Genomic DNA, 16385 nt, shown 5'->3' on the forward strand with positions numbered 1-16385 from the left:
TTATTTCATTATAATTTAGCAACTGGCCATCAGACAAATTGTGAAAAATCCCAACAAATGGTTTGGGGTTTCTTCTTAAAGCTAAGAACTGAACTGCCTTGTTGGGGAATGTGGCCATCAGGTAACTATGAACTCATTCCTGATTTCTTATCATACCTTAGGTTGTTTTGGTGTGCTGTGCAAAACACATCAGCAGAGAAAGTTTCTTCTCTCTATCCAGCTCTGTACATATCAGCTGTACATACATGGGTGCTTTGCTTTGTTGTTGTTGCCTTCTCTCCACACTTTTAAGTTGTTTGCTTTCTCCCCAGTGACCTCACCTTTCTCCTCAGCAACCTGCCCACTGCCTCTTTCACCTGATCATTCCTCAAGCAGTAGATCAAAGGGTTGAGAAAGGGTGTGATGGCTGTGTAGAAGAGGGTCACTGCCTTGGTGACCTCTGACTGGCTTTCTCCACCTGGAATCAAGTACATCCCTGCGACAGAGCCATAGAAAAGTGTGACCACCACAATGTGGAATGATATGGTGGAGAAGGCCTTCCTACGATTACCTTGGCCAGAGGTTTTCATCAGGGTGAGAATTACAGTGCTGTAGGACAGCACAACAAAGGAGACATTGCCTATAATCAGACCATTGAGGCAAATCTGGCTGAAGAGGGGAGCATTTCCGAGTGGAGGGCATGCCAGGGCCAGAATTGGTCCAGGATCGCACAAGAAGTGGTCAATGGTATTAGATCCACAGAAGGACAGCAGGGAGATCAAAACTGCTGGGACAAGGTACCACAGGAAACCAACAACCCAACATATAGCTACCAGAGTGTAGCAGAAGTGTGGGGACATTATGTGTGGGTAGCGTAGTGGGCAGCAGATAGCCAAGTACCGGTCCAAGGCCATGGTTGAGAGGAAGAAGCATTCAGTACAACCAAGTGAAAAGAAAATGTAGAACTGGAGGAAGCACTCATGGAAAGAAATGACCCCATGAGGGGAAGCTAGGTCAAAAAGCATGCGAGGCACAGTGGTGGATACGTAGCACATCTCTAGCCAGGAGAAGTTGCTCAGTAGAATATACATGGGAAGTTGAGCCAAGTGGTTGTCTAGAAACACCAGTGTGATAATGGTGATGTTCTCCACCAAAGTGAGCATGTAGAGAATGGTGAAAAAAATGAGGAGCAGGAACCGTTTGTGCTGTCCAATTCCAAATCCCAGCAAAATGAATTCTTGGACAGAAGTCGTATTGTCCATCTCCATCTGGAATCAATGATCACTGTAAACCGCATAGAGGTTATGCCTGTCTTCTTGTCTCTCTGTTACTACTGAAAGACAGAGGAAAAGTAAGGAAAAGTGATGCTTCCAACTTCTCTTTCAGATCACAGTTGATTATAAAAAGTAAACATGGCAAATGTATTCAGAATAGTTTGGCTTGGGTTAGTGTAATCTTGAACATATCCAAGCTTGACCCCTTGACCCTTATTGTGAATATTCACAGTATCCTCACTTGGCTACTAAAACCTGAAATGAGGCATTAAATTCATTGAAATTAAATAGCTGTCCATCAGCAAGCATTTCCTAGTTGTCCTAGAAACAAAGAAGGCTATGCTAAAAATGTAATTTATCTACTATATAATCATTGAAAGTTGCTATCTTTTTTAAAAAGGTAGTGAATAATTACCTATGTAAAATGCCACACCTGAGGTTTTTGTGTATGTACTAACTCCTTAATTTATTTATTTTTTGCAACATGTCATCCAACATGGGATTAAACATTACCTACTTCCATTGCAACCCTGTGTATATACTTAGAGGTTAGCCTTTCTCCTAATTTTGCAATGATGCTTGTGTGTGTACACACACACATGCACACACACAAAAAATCTACAAAATGTGAATCTTGGGATAAAGTATATTTAGAAATGTATACTTTCATAAAGGATATATATTTAGAAATGTGTATTTTTTTCAAGAAAATCCATTCAAAAATACTATTTTAAATAGGAGTTTTCTTGTTGCTATTAAAGTACAGTTTAATGCAGAATCAAGACTGAACAGACTTATGAATGAACACCTGCAAAAGTGACATCAACTAGAAATACACTCTTCTACCCACAATTTTATTCCTAGTCCCCCCTGCACCACCACCTTTTGTTCTTTTGCAGATAGGTGACCCCCTCCCAAAAGCTTCTTAGCTCTTTCCTGAGACAAGGAACAAACATAGACCTGTCAAGCACCTTGAATGAAAGTCATCCCATCTTACGTTACTAAACAATTTAAATGATACTTTTGGGTGAGATTTATTCCAAAATTCTATATTAGTGTAATACCTTTATTAGACCAACCAAAATATCACAAAATAGCATGCAGGCCTTCATGTTCCCCAAAATTCTTCATCGGACTAGATGTCAAGCAAAGTTGTGGGGTAGGGTGCTGGGGAGAGGAGAAGAAACCTTGGGTGGTGGCAAAGCCATGAACCTACACCTTGTATAAGAGCCTTAAGATGGAGCATAGGAAGAAGGAGGAGAGATGTGACTAACACTCTTCTCCCATGTTCCGTCTTAACACTCTTGAGATGCAGATTCGTGGAACAGTCAACTCCCCCCTACAACCCTTTCATTGTGTACCATCAAGCCCAATGAAGCTTCCACTCTATTTTGTGACATTTCAGTTGACCTAATAAAACTATTGCCCATGTGATTTAGAGATTTTTTAAAAAGGTCCAGTGAGGTTACTTTAAGTTAGCTACTTAGCTAGTTAGTTAGTTAAGGTGGTGTCAATTTGCAAGATAAGAGGGTTTGTAGGCTCCATATGAAGGCAGAGAACCAAATTATTTGGTTTGATTGTTAAGTAAAAATCAGGGAATTTAAGCTAGGAATCCCAGAGACATCTCATAGCCTTTCCCAAGTACTCATCTATGTCTCTCTGACCACACACTTCTATAATGATCTATCACATTTCCTTGAAGCAGCCTTCAACTCTTTCTAGAAGGTGGCACTCATTCAGATCTGATCCTCTCCAGTTCCACTCCAGTCTCCATTTCTTTACCTCAGTAGTTTTTGATACATTCCTCCATCCAGCTGAAGGCTCATCACAAATGTTGTGTCAGGATTTGTAGATGGGAACATGTTGCTGTTCCCTTGGCCTAACATGGGTGTTCAGTTGTCATAGTCATGGGCTATATGAGAAGAATGCATGAGTCTTTGTATCTACTACGGAAATCTTGAGTGCTCCTGTTAAATATTAGGTTTCCCTTGGGAATGTGTCCCTCAAGAACCAATGCCATTAGCTATTAAAAGCCAAGAGACAAGTTACTTCCTTCTACCACGGTGAAAACACAGATAATTTCCATTGTTAAAAACCTTTTGTTTTCTTTTTGGCTAAACAGGGACTGAATATTCTGATTGTGCTTTGTGTGAATTCATTCTACCCATTTTTGGCTCTGCCGCTGACTTGTATTTACCCCCAATTCATTGGACTCTGAGGCAATGTTTGGTTATTTTTAATCACCTTGGTTGAAGATTGTGGTGAAAAAAGTTACCTCAACAGGTCTATCACACTCTTACCTGCTAACTATGTCTAAAGGGCACCAAATCAATTGTTAAACAGAGGTTTTTGGACATAGCTTCAATGACCTTCATGGGGACCCTGTTCCCCTCAGTCACTGGGGTTACCATGCCCCCCCCCCCCGTAAAGATGGAATACCATACTTGGGATACTTAACAATCCCTAAATATAGAAGGGTTTTCTCTCTGGTAAGGTTTAATGTTCTCCCTTCCAATTTATTAGATGGCAGATACAATAAAACACCAATGAACAATGGATACTTCCCTTCTAGCAACACAAAGGTGGATTCTGTCATCCAAAATGCCCCATTACACAATCCCTCCCTGGCCACTCTTATGACTCCAAGAAGTCACTCACAAGGCAAGTGGCAATGTTATTGAAGAAGACCATTGTTATCAGACCACTTATGATTCCTCTATGTCTTATGGTCATTGTGTGCTTTCAGTTGTATTAATGTGCATTTTTATTAATGCTATTTATTGTTAATGTTTTAAAATGTTATAATGGTGTCTTTACTGCAAACAAATAAAAAGAAGAAGAGTGACAGGTTCTGTGGTGGAATTTGGAGCAAGTTCTAAAGCCCCCACTCTCTGCTTCCTGAAGCCTGAAGCAAAACGAGCCAAACATGCAGTAATCAATTGTGACCAAAGTAATCAGAAGCACTGATTTAGACCAAGCCTTTGCCCAAATAATCCCACAAAAATAAAGAATATGTTTCATTCACAATATTAAAATAGTAGCACAGTATGAACCCTGTTACCACATAGGAATAAAATATTTAAGATGCTTTAATTGACTTTTTAGCTGAAATTTATTGCACTGCAGGGGGTTGGACTAGATTATTTATTTATTTTATTTATTAAGTTTATATACCTCCCTTCATCAAGCAATCCCAGGACAGTTCACAGAATAAAATAAAAGATAAAATACAATTAGATAATTAAACCGAAACAATCTTGGGTGATCACTTGTAGCTGAGTAAGATTGTCTTCCATAAACACGGTTTTAACAATGAGTCCGTAAAACAATAACCACCTCCTTCCCACAGATACATTTAAAAGGCTGTAGGATATTAATCAGCCAAAGGCCTGGTTGAAGAAGAACGTTTTTGCCTGGTGCCTGAAAATATATTATGAAGGCACCAGGCGAACCTTCCTGAGCAGCCAATTCCACAAACAGGGAGCCACTACAGAAAAGGCCCATCCTTGTGTTGCCACCCTGTGGACCTCACATGAAGGCGGCACGTGAAGACTTCCCTTCCCTTCCCTTCCCTTCCCTGAACCTAAGCTTCATCAATGAACCAAAGCTTTATACACAGAGAACCCAAGTTGAAAAACAGGACCACAGTTTGGGCACAGGCCTTGCTCAGATTCTATATATTGGCAATCTTATCAGTAAACAAGCTATCAAGTTGCAATGAGTCAGACCTAGCTCAGTATTTTTTATACTCACTTAATAGTGGCTCCCCAGGGCAGGAGTCCCAAATTGAATAAGATATGGGGGGGGTAGGTAAGGCCCACCCCACATAATCACATGGCACGGTGCACGCACAGCATCTGAATGGCAATGCCCATCAACTTTGGTGGGCCCTGCTCCCCTCCCAAAATATTTTGTTGAGGGAGTCGAAGACTTGTTGAGGGAGTTGAAGAGGGAGTCGAACTTAGGAGTTGGCTCCTATGCCCCAGGGCTTCAGCTGGGGTGTTCAGCCCTTTCCAGAGATGCCCTACCACTAACCTATGACCCTTCCCCTAAAAAACTTCCCATTGGTTTATTTCTGAATATGATTTGGCCACATGGCACACCACCAAACTTCCTCAATAGTTTGTGAGTTCCTCCTTAGGTTCTTTTACTCCAAGTCAGGGGTCAGCAAACTTTTTCAGAAAGGGGCCGGTCCACTGTCCCTCAGACCTTGTGGGGGGGCCAGACTATATTTTTTAAAAAAATAATGAACGAATTCCTATGCCCCACAAATAACCCAGAAATGCATTTTAAATAAAAAGGACACATTCTACTCATGTAAAAACATGCTGATTCCTGGACTGTCTGCAGGCCAGATTTAGAAGGCAATTGGGCTGGATCCGGCCCCCGGGCCTTAGTTTGCCTACCTATTCTCTAAGTGTCCCACAACCTTAACCATAGTAATACACAAAGGATTGTAATCAGTGACTTTTCTATTTCCTTTAGTTAGTGATCTTGTTTTATTTGTGATGCGTGTTTTGCTGCTTGTATTTTAAAATTTATCTCAAAATAGAAATCCATTTTTAATTAAAAAAATTAAAAAGAAAGAGAAGCACCTTCCAACAACCCAATTTGGAGGGTTTGGGATGTTAGCAAACTAAGATATTATAAATTATAAGGTCTTCAGCAATCTCTGAGGAGCTCTTGCCTTGAAGAAAAACAGAATTACTCTCGATAGGGCAATTCCCAAGAGTGCTTCCTTTCTTCAATTAAAACCTATGCAAGTCTTTTCAAATAATGCTCTGAGCTTAGCATGGCACCCACAACTAATGTTTTCAGACACACCCTGTAGTGCAGACCTTTGGTAACTGCAGTCTCAGTTACCAAAGCCAGTTCTGAACAGGTGCAATGACAAAATTAAATATCCATGGACTCTAAATACTGAGACTTTATCTGTCTCAGGTCTTTGGGTGGTTGGATCAGCTTTCTGTGTGCTGTTGAGTTGAACTCTTTGTTGCCTTGGAGGACAATTTTTTTCTTGACCCAAATTCATGTTGCTGTCATCTACTTGCTTGAAAGTTGCTATACATTCTTCAGAGATCCTCAATGTGAAGAGGTCCTGAGACATTTCAAACACAGCAGTAGATGAAAAAGGGTTCCAAAGGAATAGATTTCTCAGGACTGAGGTCAACCCACCCTGCCACCTCACCTATTGGCATAGAAACGTCTTTAACCCGCCCTTTCTCCACCCAGCACAGTAGTTCTACCCTACTGGTATTCTTTTTCTGCAAATTAACAGATACCAGTCCTTATCTCGGAAATTGCTCAATGCTGAAGACAACTCATGCCACATCAACAGAGACTTCATCCATTCCAAACATTAGATTAACATTTTAACACTTGATAATTCGAGGCTAGCTTCCAGGCGTTTTCTGTGTGATCCAGATGGAGCTGGCCAATGGGACGACAGTGCAGGAATTCATTCTGCTGGGCTTCCAAGTTGGACCACAGGGACGCCTGCTCCTTCTCATCTTCTTCACAGCAGTCTACACCCTCACGTTGGCTGAGAACTTCATCATCATCATGATAGTGGTTCATGATGCTCGCCTGGCTCGCCTGCCCATGTACATCTTGCTGAGCAACTTCTCCTGGCTGGAGATGTGTTATGTCACTTCCACTGCACCACGGATGCTCTTTGACTTGTCCTTCCCAGGTGGGGTCATCTCCCTCCATGCTTGCTTCCTCCAGTTTTACATCTATTTCTCCCTTGGTACTTCTGAATGCCTGTTCCTCTCAGCCATGGCCTTGGACCGGTTTTTGGCCATCTGCCACCCACTGCGCTACCCACAAATTATGTCTCCAGATTTCTGCTATGTCCTGGTGGCTGCATGTTGGATTTTGGGCTTCCTGTGCTACATTGTACCAGTGTTTTTGATCTCCAGGTTGTCCTTCTGTGGCTCCAATATACTTGATCACTTTGTGTGTGACTCTGACCAACTCTTAGCTGTGGCCTGTCCTCCCCTGGGGTACCTCCCCCTCTTCTGCTTCATTGTCACCTCTTGTGTGATTATGGTCACCTTCCTTTTCATTGTGGTCTCCTATGCATGTGTAGTATTCACCCTGGCAAAAAGATCAAAGGAGAGCACTGGTATCAAGGGTTTTTCTACAGTATCTTCCCACCTAGCAGTGGTGGCATTCTTTTATGGATCTGTGGCGGCTCTGTATATAGGGCACAGTGGAGAGAGTCACAGCGACAACACTAAAGTGATGACTCTATTTTATGCTTCTCTGGTCCCTATGCTCAACCCCCTCATCTACTGTCTCAGGAATAATCAGGTGAAAGAAGCATTGTTTCAGTTGTTGAGAACAAAGAGGGTGATGTAGGAAAGTGGAGGGGAAAGGGATGTATTTTATCTGGAATAAAAGTGGGAGGGTGGGTGACTTGCAAGGAATTGTTTTGGGATCAGATAGGCAATAAAGGATATACCAAGTGTGTACTTCAACATGTTTTATTGGTAGGTGAGAATATGAAGCAGAAAGCACAGAAAAGCAGATATAACATACCATCCTTTCAGTTGCTGGGAGATCATCTCCTGTGCAATGGTACAAAACTCCTGACAGTGAAGTTACATCCTCTCAAGTCTTTCCTATTCTCAAGGTCTGTCTGACAACTTCACTCAGCTTTAGATACAGTTTTCGTGTCTTAAGATGAAGCTACCTAATCTTCTACCTTAATGGCTGCTGAGTGCAGAGCCAATGTGTGACTTTAAAGGACTGGCTGATAGCCAAGGAGAAAGCTGAATTTCCTGTGCTAACCCAAGGCACTTAAGGTAACTGGCAGTTGTTCAGTGCTATAATTCAGTGACCAGGAAGGAAAACCCACCACTGCTCTTCCTGGTCTTAACCAGAAACCCAGCAGCCCTTAATCATGAGCTAATACATTTCTATGCCCTATTAACTCCTTAACGGATACAGCCTAGAAGGATTTTAATATTAGTCACTAAGCAGCTTCATGCCCCTATATTGGTTCTACATAAGGCATCAAAGAAATAACTTGTTGGAAGCAATCCACCTCCTCATGATATCACTGTCCTTCTCTGAGTTTCCAGTACGGTGGGGCCAGCTCTGTTTTCTTTAGCTTTGATTATTCATTTAGCTCCCATCACTGCTGAATACATTTTTGTTCCGGCAGACTTTCGTAGATGAATAAATGAGTCTTTACCATTAGTTAGGATCCTCATCCTGTTTTAAATGTATTTGTTGTACTTCTTTTTTAAATGTCTTTTAACTCTCTTTAAATCACATTGAGATGGTGGTTTGAAAGACAAGTAATATATTAATTGTATTTATATGACTAGCAACAACAATTTTATGGTCTTGCCTATAGGAAATCCACATTATGGATTTGGTGAAGTGTTGTAGCTCAGTGAACGAGTATTGACTGCATACATAAGGTTCCGGGTCCAATCAAAGGCATCTCCAGACAACTGAGACAGACACTTGCCTGAAATCCAGGAGAGCTACTGCCAAACAATGTAAACAGTACTTTGTTAGGTGGAAGAATGACCCGACTCAGTATAAGGCAGCTGCCTATGTTTCTATTGCTGCTGTTGTGTAATTGAGGTGGGAGTTGGATAATTTGTCTGTTGATTTATGCTGCATTTTACTTCATTCATTGTATCCTGTCCTGAGAACTTTGGCTGAAGGGCCATCTAAATAAAACAATGAAATTAAGAGTAATTCCCAGGGTTTGTTTATTCCACTTTTCTTTTTGCTAGTTGTTAATTTCCCAAGCCCTTCACTATTGAGTCCCTGGGCATCTCTCTGGGTGGGGTGGTTTCCTCCTGGGATTTTTGGATCTGTCTATTTAGTCTGCATTCTATCACTATGCTTAGAGGGGAGTTAAGGGAATCATGTGCCTGGGCCAAGGATAGGGGGAAGAGGGGAGAAGGGTTGTCACCCTTGTGATGGTACCGGTGATTGAAGGTATATGGGGGCTGGGGCAAGAGGGGACTAGTTATATCAAAAACCTAGTCCCTTCTTCTTTACCCACTATATCTCAGAATGTGGGGATGCTGGTCAGCTGACCCCCTAGTCAAGTATTGTTGCTTAATACCAAGTCTGCCCAGAAGGAAATATCTATCCAAAATTTGATCATGGATGAGGGAGGTAACTTGGCCTCTACAACTGAGACCTGGTGGCCCTCTGCTACTCCTGCAGTGTCCACTCTTGTACTAAATGCAGCACCAACCACCTGACATCATACATAGCAATTCCATCTCCCTCACTATGAGAGTAATTTACACAGTGTCTGGGTTTGAGGGATTGTTTGCAATTGTGTTGGGCCAGAGAGACAGAATGAGGCTGTTATTTGTCTTCCATTCACTCCACAGTACTATAACCTCCCTAACTGTGCTGGCAGAGGTGGTCTTAGATGCCGTGTTGGATAACCCAATCACAGTAGTGTTGAGGGACCTCAATATCTTTGCTGAGGCTGCCTCAAATGTGCAGTCTCATGACTTCATGGCCTCTGTGACAAATATGGGGCTGTTTCAGAACTTCTCTGGTCCAACACATGCTGCTGCACAAACCCTTGACGTTGTATTTGCCACAAAGTGGGGTTGGGGGATATATTCCCTGCTGAGCTTTGGGCTGAACATGTTCTACTTTGTGCTGTAGGAGTGGATCGATTCCTGAATCCTTTGAAGGACTTTTCATATGACATGGCTGGTGCTCCTATTGGGGCTCCTTTCACACTGTAGCTTGGTGACATGGATCAAACCATGGACCCTGTAGCTCCTGAGTGCCCTCATCATTGCTGTGGAGTGGAGCAAGTTGATCTCTTTGGTAGTCTTGTGACCTGATTACACATGAGATGAAACAGAAGGGTTGACAGGCAGAGTGCAGGTAGCATACATCTCAGCCTATATCTGACTGAACATATATGAAGTCACATTACTGTGCCTTTCACATGGATGGGACATCAGCAAAGAAAGTATCTGTCCACCACTACTTGTTTCTACAAGTCTTGTAGTTTGTTAAGGGTGCTAGGAATTATAGCTCTGGGAAGTGTTAATTATGGTTCCCAGATTCTGTGGGGGAAGCCATGATTATTAAATTTCCATAGAATTTCTGTAAAATGTCTGGTAGGGCGGAACTTAGAGTTCCCAGGGAGAGATCACTCAGAGTTCCCAGGGAGAGCAGCTCCTGTCTTCTGGAATTCCCTCCCCACAGAGCTGCATCACTATACAGCATTTGGTGAATGCTGAAGAGACACCTACTTACCCTGGTTTCACTAGACTCACCCTTTTGCTTTGATTCTAATTTGTTTTAACTGTGTATACAATGTTAAATGTTTGTAAGCAACCCTGGGATTGGCTGGTGAATGCAGGATAATAAATTTGATGATGATGATGATCTTCTGAATCAGACCTTTAGTTCACCTATCTCAGTATTCTCAAAAATACTTGACAGGGGCTCTTCAGAGCTTCAGCCAAGGGTCTTCAGCCCTGTCTGAAGGTGCCAAGGACTGAACCTGGAACCCTTTGCATTCAAACATGTACTCTACCACTGAGCCTTGCCCCTTCACCTAAAAAACCCAAAAAACATTTGTTTTCAGACTATGATCTGGCTACATAACTTACACAACCAAACATCCTCAATAGTTTGCAAATTCCTCCTTAGACTGTTTTACCCTAATTGTCCCTCAGATTTCCACACAATTCTCTAAGGAGTCTAATCGGTGACTTTTCTATTTCCCTTAACCAGTGGTCTTGTTTTATTTGTTGTTTGTGTTCTGCCCTTTTTGCTGTCTGTATTTTAAGCTTTATTTAAAAATAGAAATCCATTTTTACTTAAGAAAAAAAATAAAAAGAGAGCAAATACCAGTAGTATTCCCAATTCATCCAATGTGGAGGGTTCAGCACGTAAGTAAACAAAGCTACTATACATTACAAGTTCTTCAGAAATCCCCAAGGAGACCTTGTTTTGAAGGGAAACAGAATTAGCCTTGATAGGCAAGTTCCAAAGAGTCCTTCCTTTCTTGAATGAAAACTTCAGCAAACCTTTAAGATAAATGCAGTCTTTTCTTTCTCAACTACCAAAGCCAGCCCTGAGCCAAAGGAATGACAGAATGAAGTATCTGAGCACCATGAATACTGGGACTTTATCTGCACCAGGTCTTTGGTTTGTTGGAGGAGGTTTCTGTGTGCTATTAAGGTACAGAAACATTGGGTTATTCCCAAACCAAGCAGGGGTGTGGTGGGAATTTTAGAAGGCTAGGTTTTTTTAAGATGCAACCTGTGACAATTCTAGTACTTTTGATGCTTCAGAGAACAAAGACAGCTGAAACAAATTCATATTGTTATATTCTACTTGCTTAACATACCATAAACAATGTTTGGGCAGAAAGAAGGCTGAGAGATTTTGGGTCAGTTTCACGTTGAGCATCAGTTAGTGTTGATTACTAGGAGGTTTGTAAAGAATACTGGACCTGACTACTGATTCAGAAAGTTTTTTATATTCTCAAGCAAAACTGCATTCTCAGGAGTGCCTGAGAGCCACTGTATATTTGTCCAGAGATCCTCAATGTGAACTTTGCCTGCTATATTTAAAGCATATTAGTAGATTAAAAATGAATCTAAAGCAAAAAAAGGATTCTAAAGTCAGCCCACCCCTGCCACCTCAATGTTTAAAGCATATTGGTAGATTAAAAAAGGATTTTAAATGAATACATCACTCAGAACTGAAGTCAGCCCACCCCTGCCACCTCAATTATTGGTAAACAAACTTGGTTAACATTCCCTTCCTCCACCCAGCACAAAGGCTTTCTCCATTACAAACATTAAATAACCTTAGTTTACCACTGAAAATGCAAGACTAGCCTCCAGGCGGTTTTGTGTGTGATCCAGATGGAGCTGGTCAATGAGACCATGGTGCAGGAATTCATTCTGCTGGGCTTCCAAGTTGGACCACAGGGACGCCTGCTCCTTCTCATCTTCTTAACAGCAGTCTACACCCTCACGTTGGCTGAGAACTTCATCATCATCATGATAGTGGTTCATGATGCTCGCCTGGCTCGCCTGCCCATGTACATCTTGCTGAGCAACTTCTCCTGGCTGGAGATGTGTTATGTCACTTCCACTGCACCACGGATGCTCTTTGACTTGTCCTTCCCAGGTGGGGTCATCTCCTTCCATGCTTGCTTCCTCCAGTTTTACATCTATTTCTCCCTTGGTACTTCTGAATGCCTGTTCCTTTCAGCCATGGCCTTGGACCGGTTTTTGGCCATCTGCCACCCACTGCGCTACCCACAAATTATGTCTCCAGATTTCTGCTATGTCCTGGTGGCTGCATGTTGGATTTTGGGCTTCCTGTGCTACATTGTACCAGTGTTTTTGATCTCCAGGTTGTCCTTCTGTGGCTCCAATATACTTGATCACTTTGTGTGTGACTCTGGTCAACTCCTTGCTGTGGCCTGTCCTCCACTGGGGCACCTCCCCCTCTTCTGCTTCCTTGTCAGCTCTTCTGTGATTCTGGTTACTTTCCTGTTCATTGTGGTCTCCTATGCATGTGTAGTATTCACCCTGGTGAAAACATATAATGAGAGCACTGGTATCAAGGGTTTTTCTACAGTGTCTTCCCACCTAGCAGTGGTGACACTCTTTTATGGATCTGTGGCAGCTATGTATATAGGGCACAGTGGAGAGAGTCACAGTGACAACGCTAAAGTGATGGCTCTCTTCTATACTGCTTTTGCCCCTATGCTCAACCCCCTCATCTACTGTCTCAGGAATGATCAGGTGAAGGAAGCATTGTTCCGGTTATTGAGAAGAAAGAGGGTGATGTAGGAAAGTGGAGGGGAAATGGAGGTATTTTATGTGGAATAAAAGCCAAAGGTAGGAGGGTGGGCTTATTTAATTAACTTCCTTTAATTATCTCATGCGTACAATGTTTCGAGACTGTGGTATAGAATTCAATATATAAATTAATTGTAACAAGAAGAAGAGCAATCATTTTATGGTCCATGTTATTTTATTACTACTACTTTGTTTGGGGGAAGGGTTCTAGCTTTTGCATGCAAAGGGATTCTGCCTTATTCCTTGGCATCTCCATGTAGCTGGGAGAGACGCTTGCCTGAAATCTTGGAGAGCTGCTGCCAGTCAATGTATTACACGGACCAATGATCTGACTTAGTCTAAGGAAGCTTTAAATGTTCCTATTTCTGCGACTGTGTAATTGAGGTGGGAGTTGGGTAAATTTATTATTGATTTATGCTGGGGTGGGTAGAAAGAGTAATCACTGCTACACTGGTGGAGGGCAGAGTGCCATATCCCTTGAAGGAAATGGCAATGCATCTCTTTCTTAAGCAAATCCTGGATCCACCATTGTCACTTGAGTCCCAGGTACCACCAACAGCTAGAAGTGCCTATCTACCACTCCATCTGGTTCATCAGGTCTGGGCCCTTTGGGGCAGAAATGACTTGGTCATGATACTCCATGCTCTGGTAATTTCTAAACTGGATTACAGCAACAAAGCACTAAAGTAGGGCTGCCTTTGAAGACTTTGCAACTTCAGCTGGTTCAAAATCCAGTTGCCTTTAGAACTCATATGACTCTAAAACACTCTTTGATGTTAATAGCAGCAGATGGGGCCCTCATCTGGAAAAAAAAAATCCCATGAGTCCTCCTTTCTTGAACTAAAATTTGAGCAAACCTTTAAAATATAATGACGCCTCCTTGCACCAATGACTCTGCATCAGATCATTGGTTGGCTGGAACAGCTTTCTGTGAGCCCTTGAGATTCAGAAATATTGGATCATTCCCAAACCAAGAAAGGATGAGTTAGAAGTTTTAGAGGGCTAGGTGATGGACCACACCTTACATATCAATATCAGCATTTGCAAGGCTGTTATCCTTATAATTAACACATTTTTGGTATTTGACATGTAGGCAATTGGCTTTCCTCAACCCAGGCTCCTCTCCAATATGCTGGAGAGTGACAAATGATAGGCAACTACCTAAACATGTGGTGGCAATGCCCAGAAGTTGAAAAAATGGAAGAAAGTTTTTGCAGAAATCTCAAAAACAGTAAAACAAGAATTATAAATTGCTCCTACCCTGGTCTTGCTGAACTTATTTGAATATAGTAATAAAGAACTGAAGGGGAAGGAAAACTCAACACTAGAAAAAATTAAGTACATAAATGTTCAACATTGCTAATGTAAAGTTTGGCTAATGCCTGTATTGGAAAGACTGTCACAGACTTCAAATAATAAAAGGTCAAAGAAAACTGGACAAGTTTTGGGTAGGCCAACATTCAGTTATTGGTCTTTTTAAAAGGGCAAACAGAATTGATTGAAAAAGGGATGCATGAATTGAGAAAAAAGAAATGTGGATCAAATGGATGGTGTTGTTTGTTTTGATTATAGGTTATAGAAAGTAATGAATGTTGTAAATGAAAGATTAATTTTATATATTATAGTAGATTGAATATTATGTTAAATAAGAAACTCTTAATTCTATGTGTATGTTACATTGTATTTTAAATAAATGTAATCTGAATCCTGGAATATTATTCATGGGGGTAATATATATTTAATTTTGTAATAAAGTTTGTTATTTAATATCAAAGTGGGGCAGAGAAAAAAATAAACAATGAAAATTAGAATAAATAGAATGGTTTTCAGTGGTGTTTATGCCACTTTTTATTTTGTTGACTGCTTGTTTCCCAAGTCCTTCACTAGCAAGTCTCTGGGAATCAGTGTGAATCTCCCTGGGTGAAGGAGTGAGGGAAGTGTTTGCAACAGTCTGCAGACCACAGTTTGGAAACACCTGCTATATGGTCCTTGGTACTCTCTGTAGGCCACACTCTTCTTTAACCACAACCCTTACCCTCTGGGCTCACCCTACATCACCCCTGCACAACAACAACAACAGCAGCAGCAGCAAGGCAGCTTCCAAAATAATATTAAAAACACAATAAAATATCAAACATTAAAAACTTCCCTAAACAGGGCTGCCTTCAGATGTCTTCTGAAAGTCAGATAGTTGTTTATTTCCTTGACATCTGATGGAAGGGAGTTCCACAGGACAGGTGCTGCCACTAAGAAGGACCTCTGCCTGGTTCCCTGTAACCTCACTTCTCACTGGGAGGGAACTGCCAGAAGGCCCTTGGAGATGGACCTCAGTGTCTGGGCAGAACAATGGGGGTGGCGACGCTCCTTCAGGGATACTGGGCTGAGGCCGTTTAGGGCTTTAAAGGTCAACACCAACACTTTCAATTGTGCTTGGAAACATATTGGGAGCCAATGAAAGTCTTTCAGGACCGGTGTTATATGGTCTAATACCCTTCCTGAATGTTTTTGTCTGGCTAGAATGTATCCTTGGATTGCCAGCACAAGTGCATAACAGCCATAACAGGTGACGGGAGGGCCAAAGGAATCAACACAGGAGAATGGTATTTGGTTGAACTGGGTCAGAACTTTATTGGTTACGGGAAATAATAGGTTTGGAAAAGCCATTGGTCATGTATCCAGCATCAAGGAGCCCACCTGATAGGAACCTGGTGGAGTCAACCTTGCACTGGGACGTCACCCCCAATATAGACTAGATGTCACAACCCTGCACAGGCTGTCATTGAGAAAGTTGTATTGACCCATCGGTCCCCCAGTGGACCCCCAGACAGAAACAACCCTCCTGGATAAAAAGGTAAAAGCAAAGGACACCCTAGACAGTTAACTCTAGTCAAAGGCGACTATAGGGTTGTGGCGTTCATCTCGCTTTCAGACTGAGGGAGCTGGTGTTTGTCCATGGACAGCTTTCTGGGTCATGTGGCCAGCATGACTAAACCACTTCTGGCACACCAGAATACCGTGATGGAAACCAGAGCGCATGGAAACGCCATTAACTTTCCCACCGCAGTGGTACCTATTTGTCTACTTGCACTGGCGTGCTTTTTAACTGCTAGGCTGGCAGGAGCTGGGACAGAGCAACGGGAGCTTACCCCGTCACAGGGATTTGAACTGCTGACCTTCTGATTGGCAAGCCCAAGAGGATCAGTGGCTTAGACTACAGTGCCACCCTCATCCCTTTCTAATGGGATACCCATGTGACTAAGGATCCAGCCCAATGCCTTATCCAGGTCGCTGAGAT

At 42.1% G+C, this 16385-nt stretch overlaps 4 protein-coding genes across 4 annotated transcripts in view; 2 read left to right on the plus strand and 2 right to left on the minus strand.

Moving 5' to 3' along the window:
- Window positions 1-16385, minus strand: part of LOC308460892 (vomeronasal type-2 receptor 26-like) — a gene marked incomplete at its 3' end in the record, with an annotated part of 285070 nt that overhangs the window by 104126 nt on the left and 164559 nt on the right. The window lies entirely within an intron of this gene.
- Window positions 288-1247, minus strand: LOC308460897 (olfactory receptor 11G2-like; the record flags this gene model as incomplete). The annotated part of the gene is made up of 1 exon (XM_080977431.1): window positions 288-1247. One exon carries the CDS (start codon window positions 1245-1247, stop codon window positions 288-290), a length of 960 nt encoding a protein of 319 aa, XP_080833557.1.
- Window positions 6678-7616, plus strand: LOC308461652 (olfactory receptor 11G2-like; the record flags this gene model as incomplete). Its single annotated transcript, XM_080978735.1, has 1 exon — window positions 6678-7616. The coding sequence occupies one exon, from the start codon at window positions 6678-6680 to the stop codon at window positions 7614-7616; it is 939 nt and encodes a 312-aa protein (XP_080834861.1).
- Window positions 12143-13081, plus strand: LOC308461801 (olfactory receptor 11G2-like; the record flags this gene model as incomplete). Its single annotated transcript, XM_080978969.1, has 1 exon — window positions 12143-13081. One exon carries the CDS (start codon window positions 12143-12145, stop codon window positions 13079-13081), a length of 939 nt encoding a protein of 312 aa, XP_080835095.1.

The sequence above is a fragment of the Podarcis pityusensis genome (assembly GCF_964106645.2).
Source record: "Podarcis pityusensis genome assembly, chromosome: 13".
NCBI classification, from domain to species: Eukaryota; Metazoa; Chordata; class Lepidosauria; order Squamata; family Lacertidae; genus Podarcis; species Podarcis pityusensis.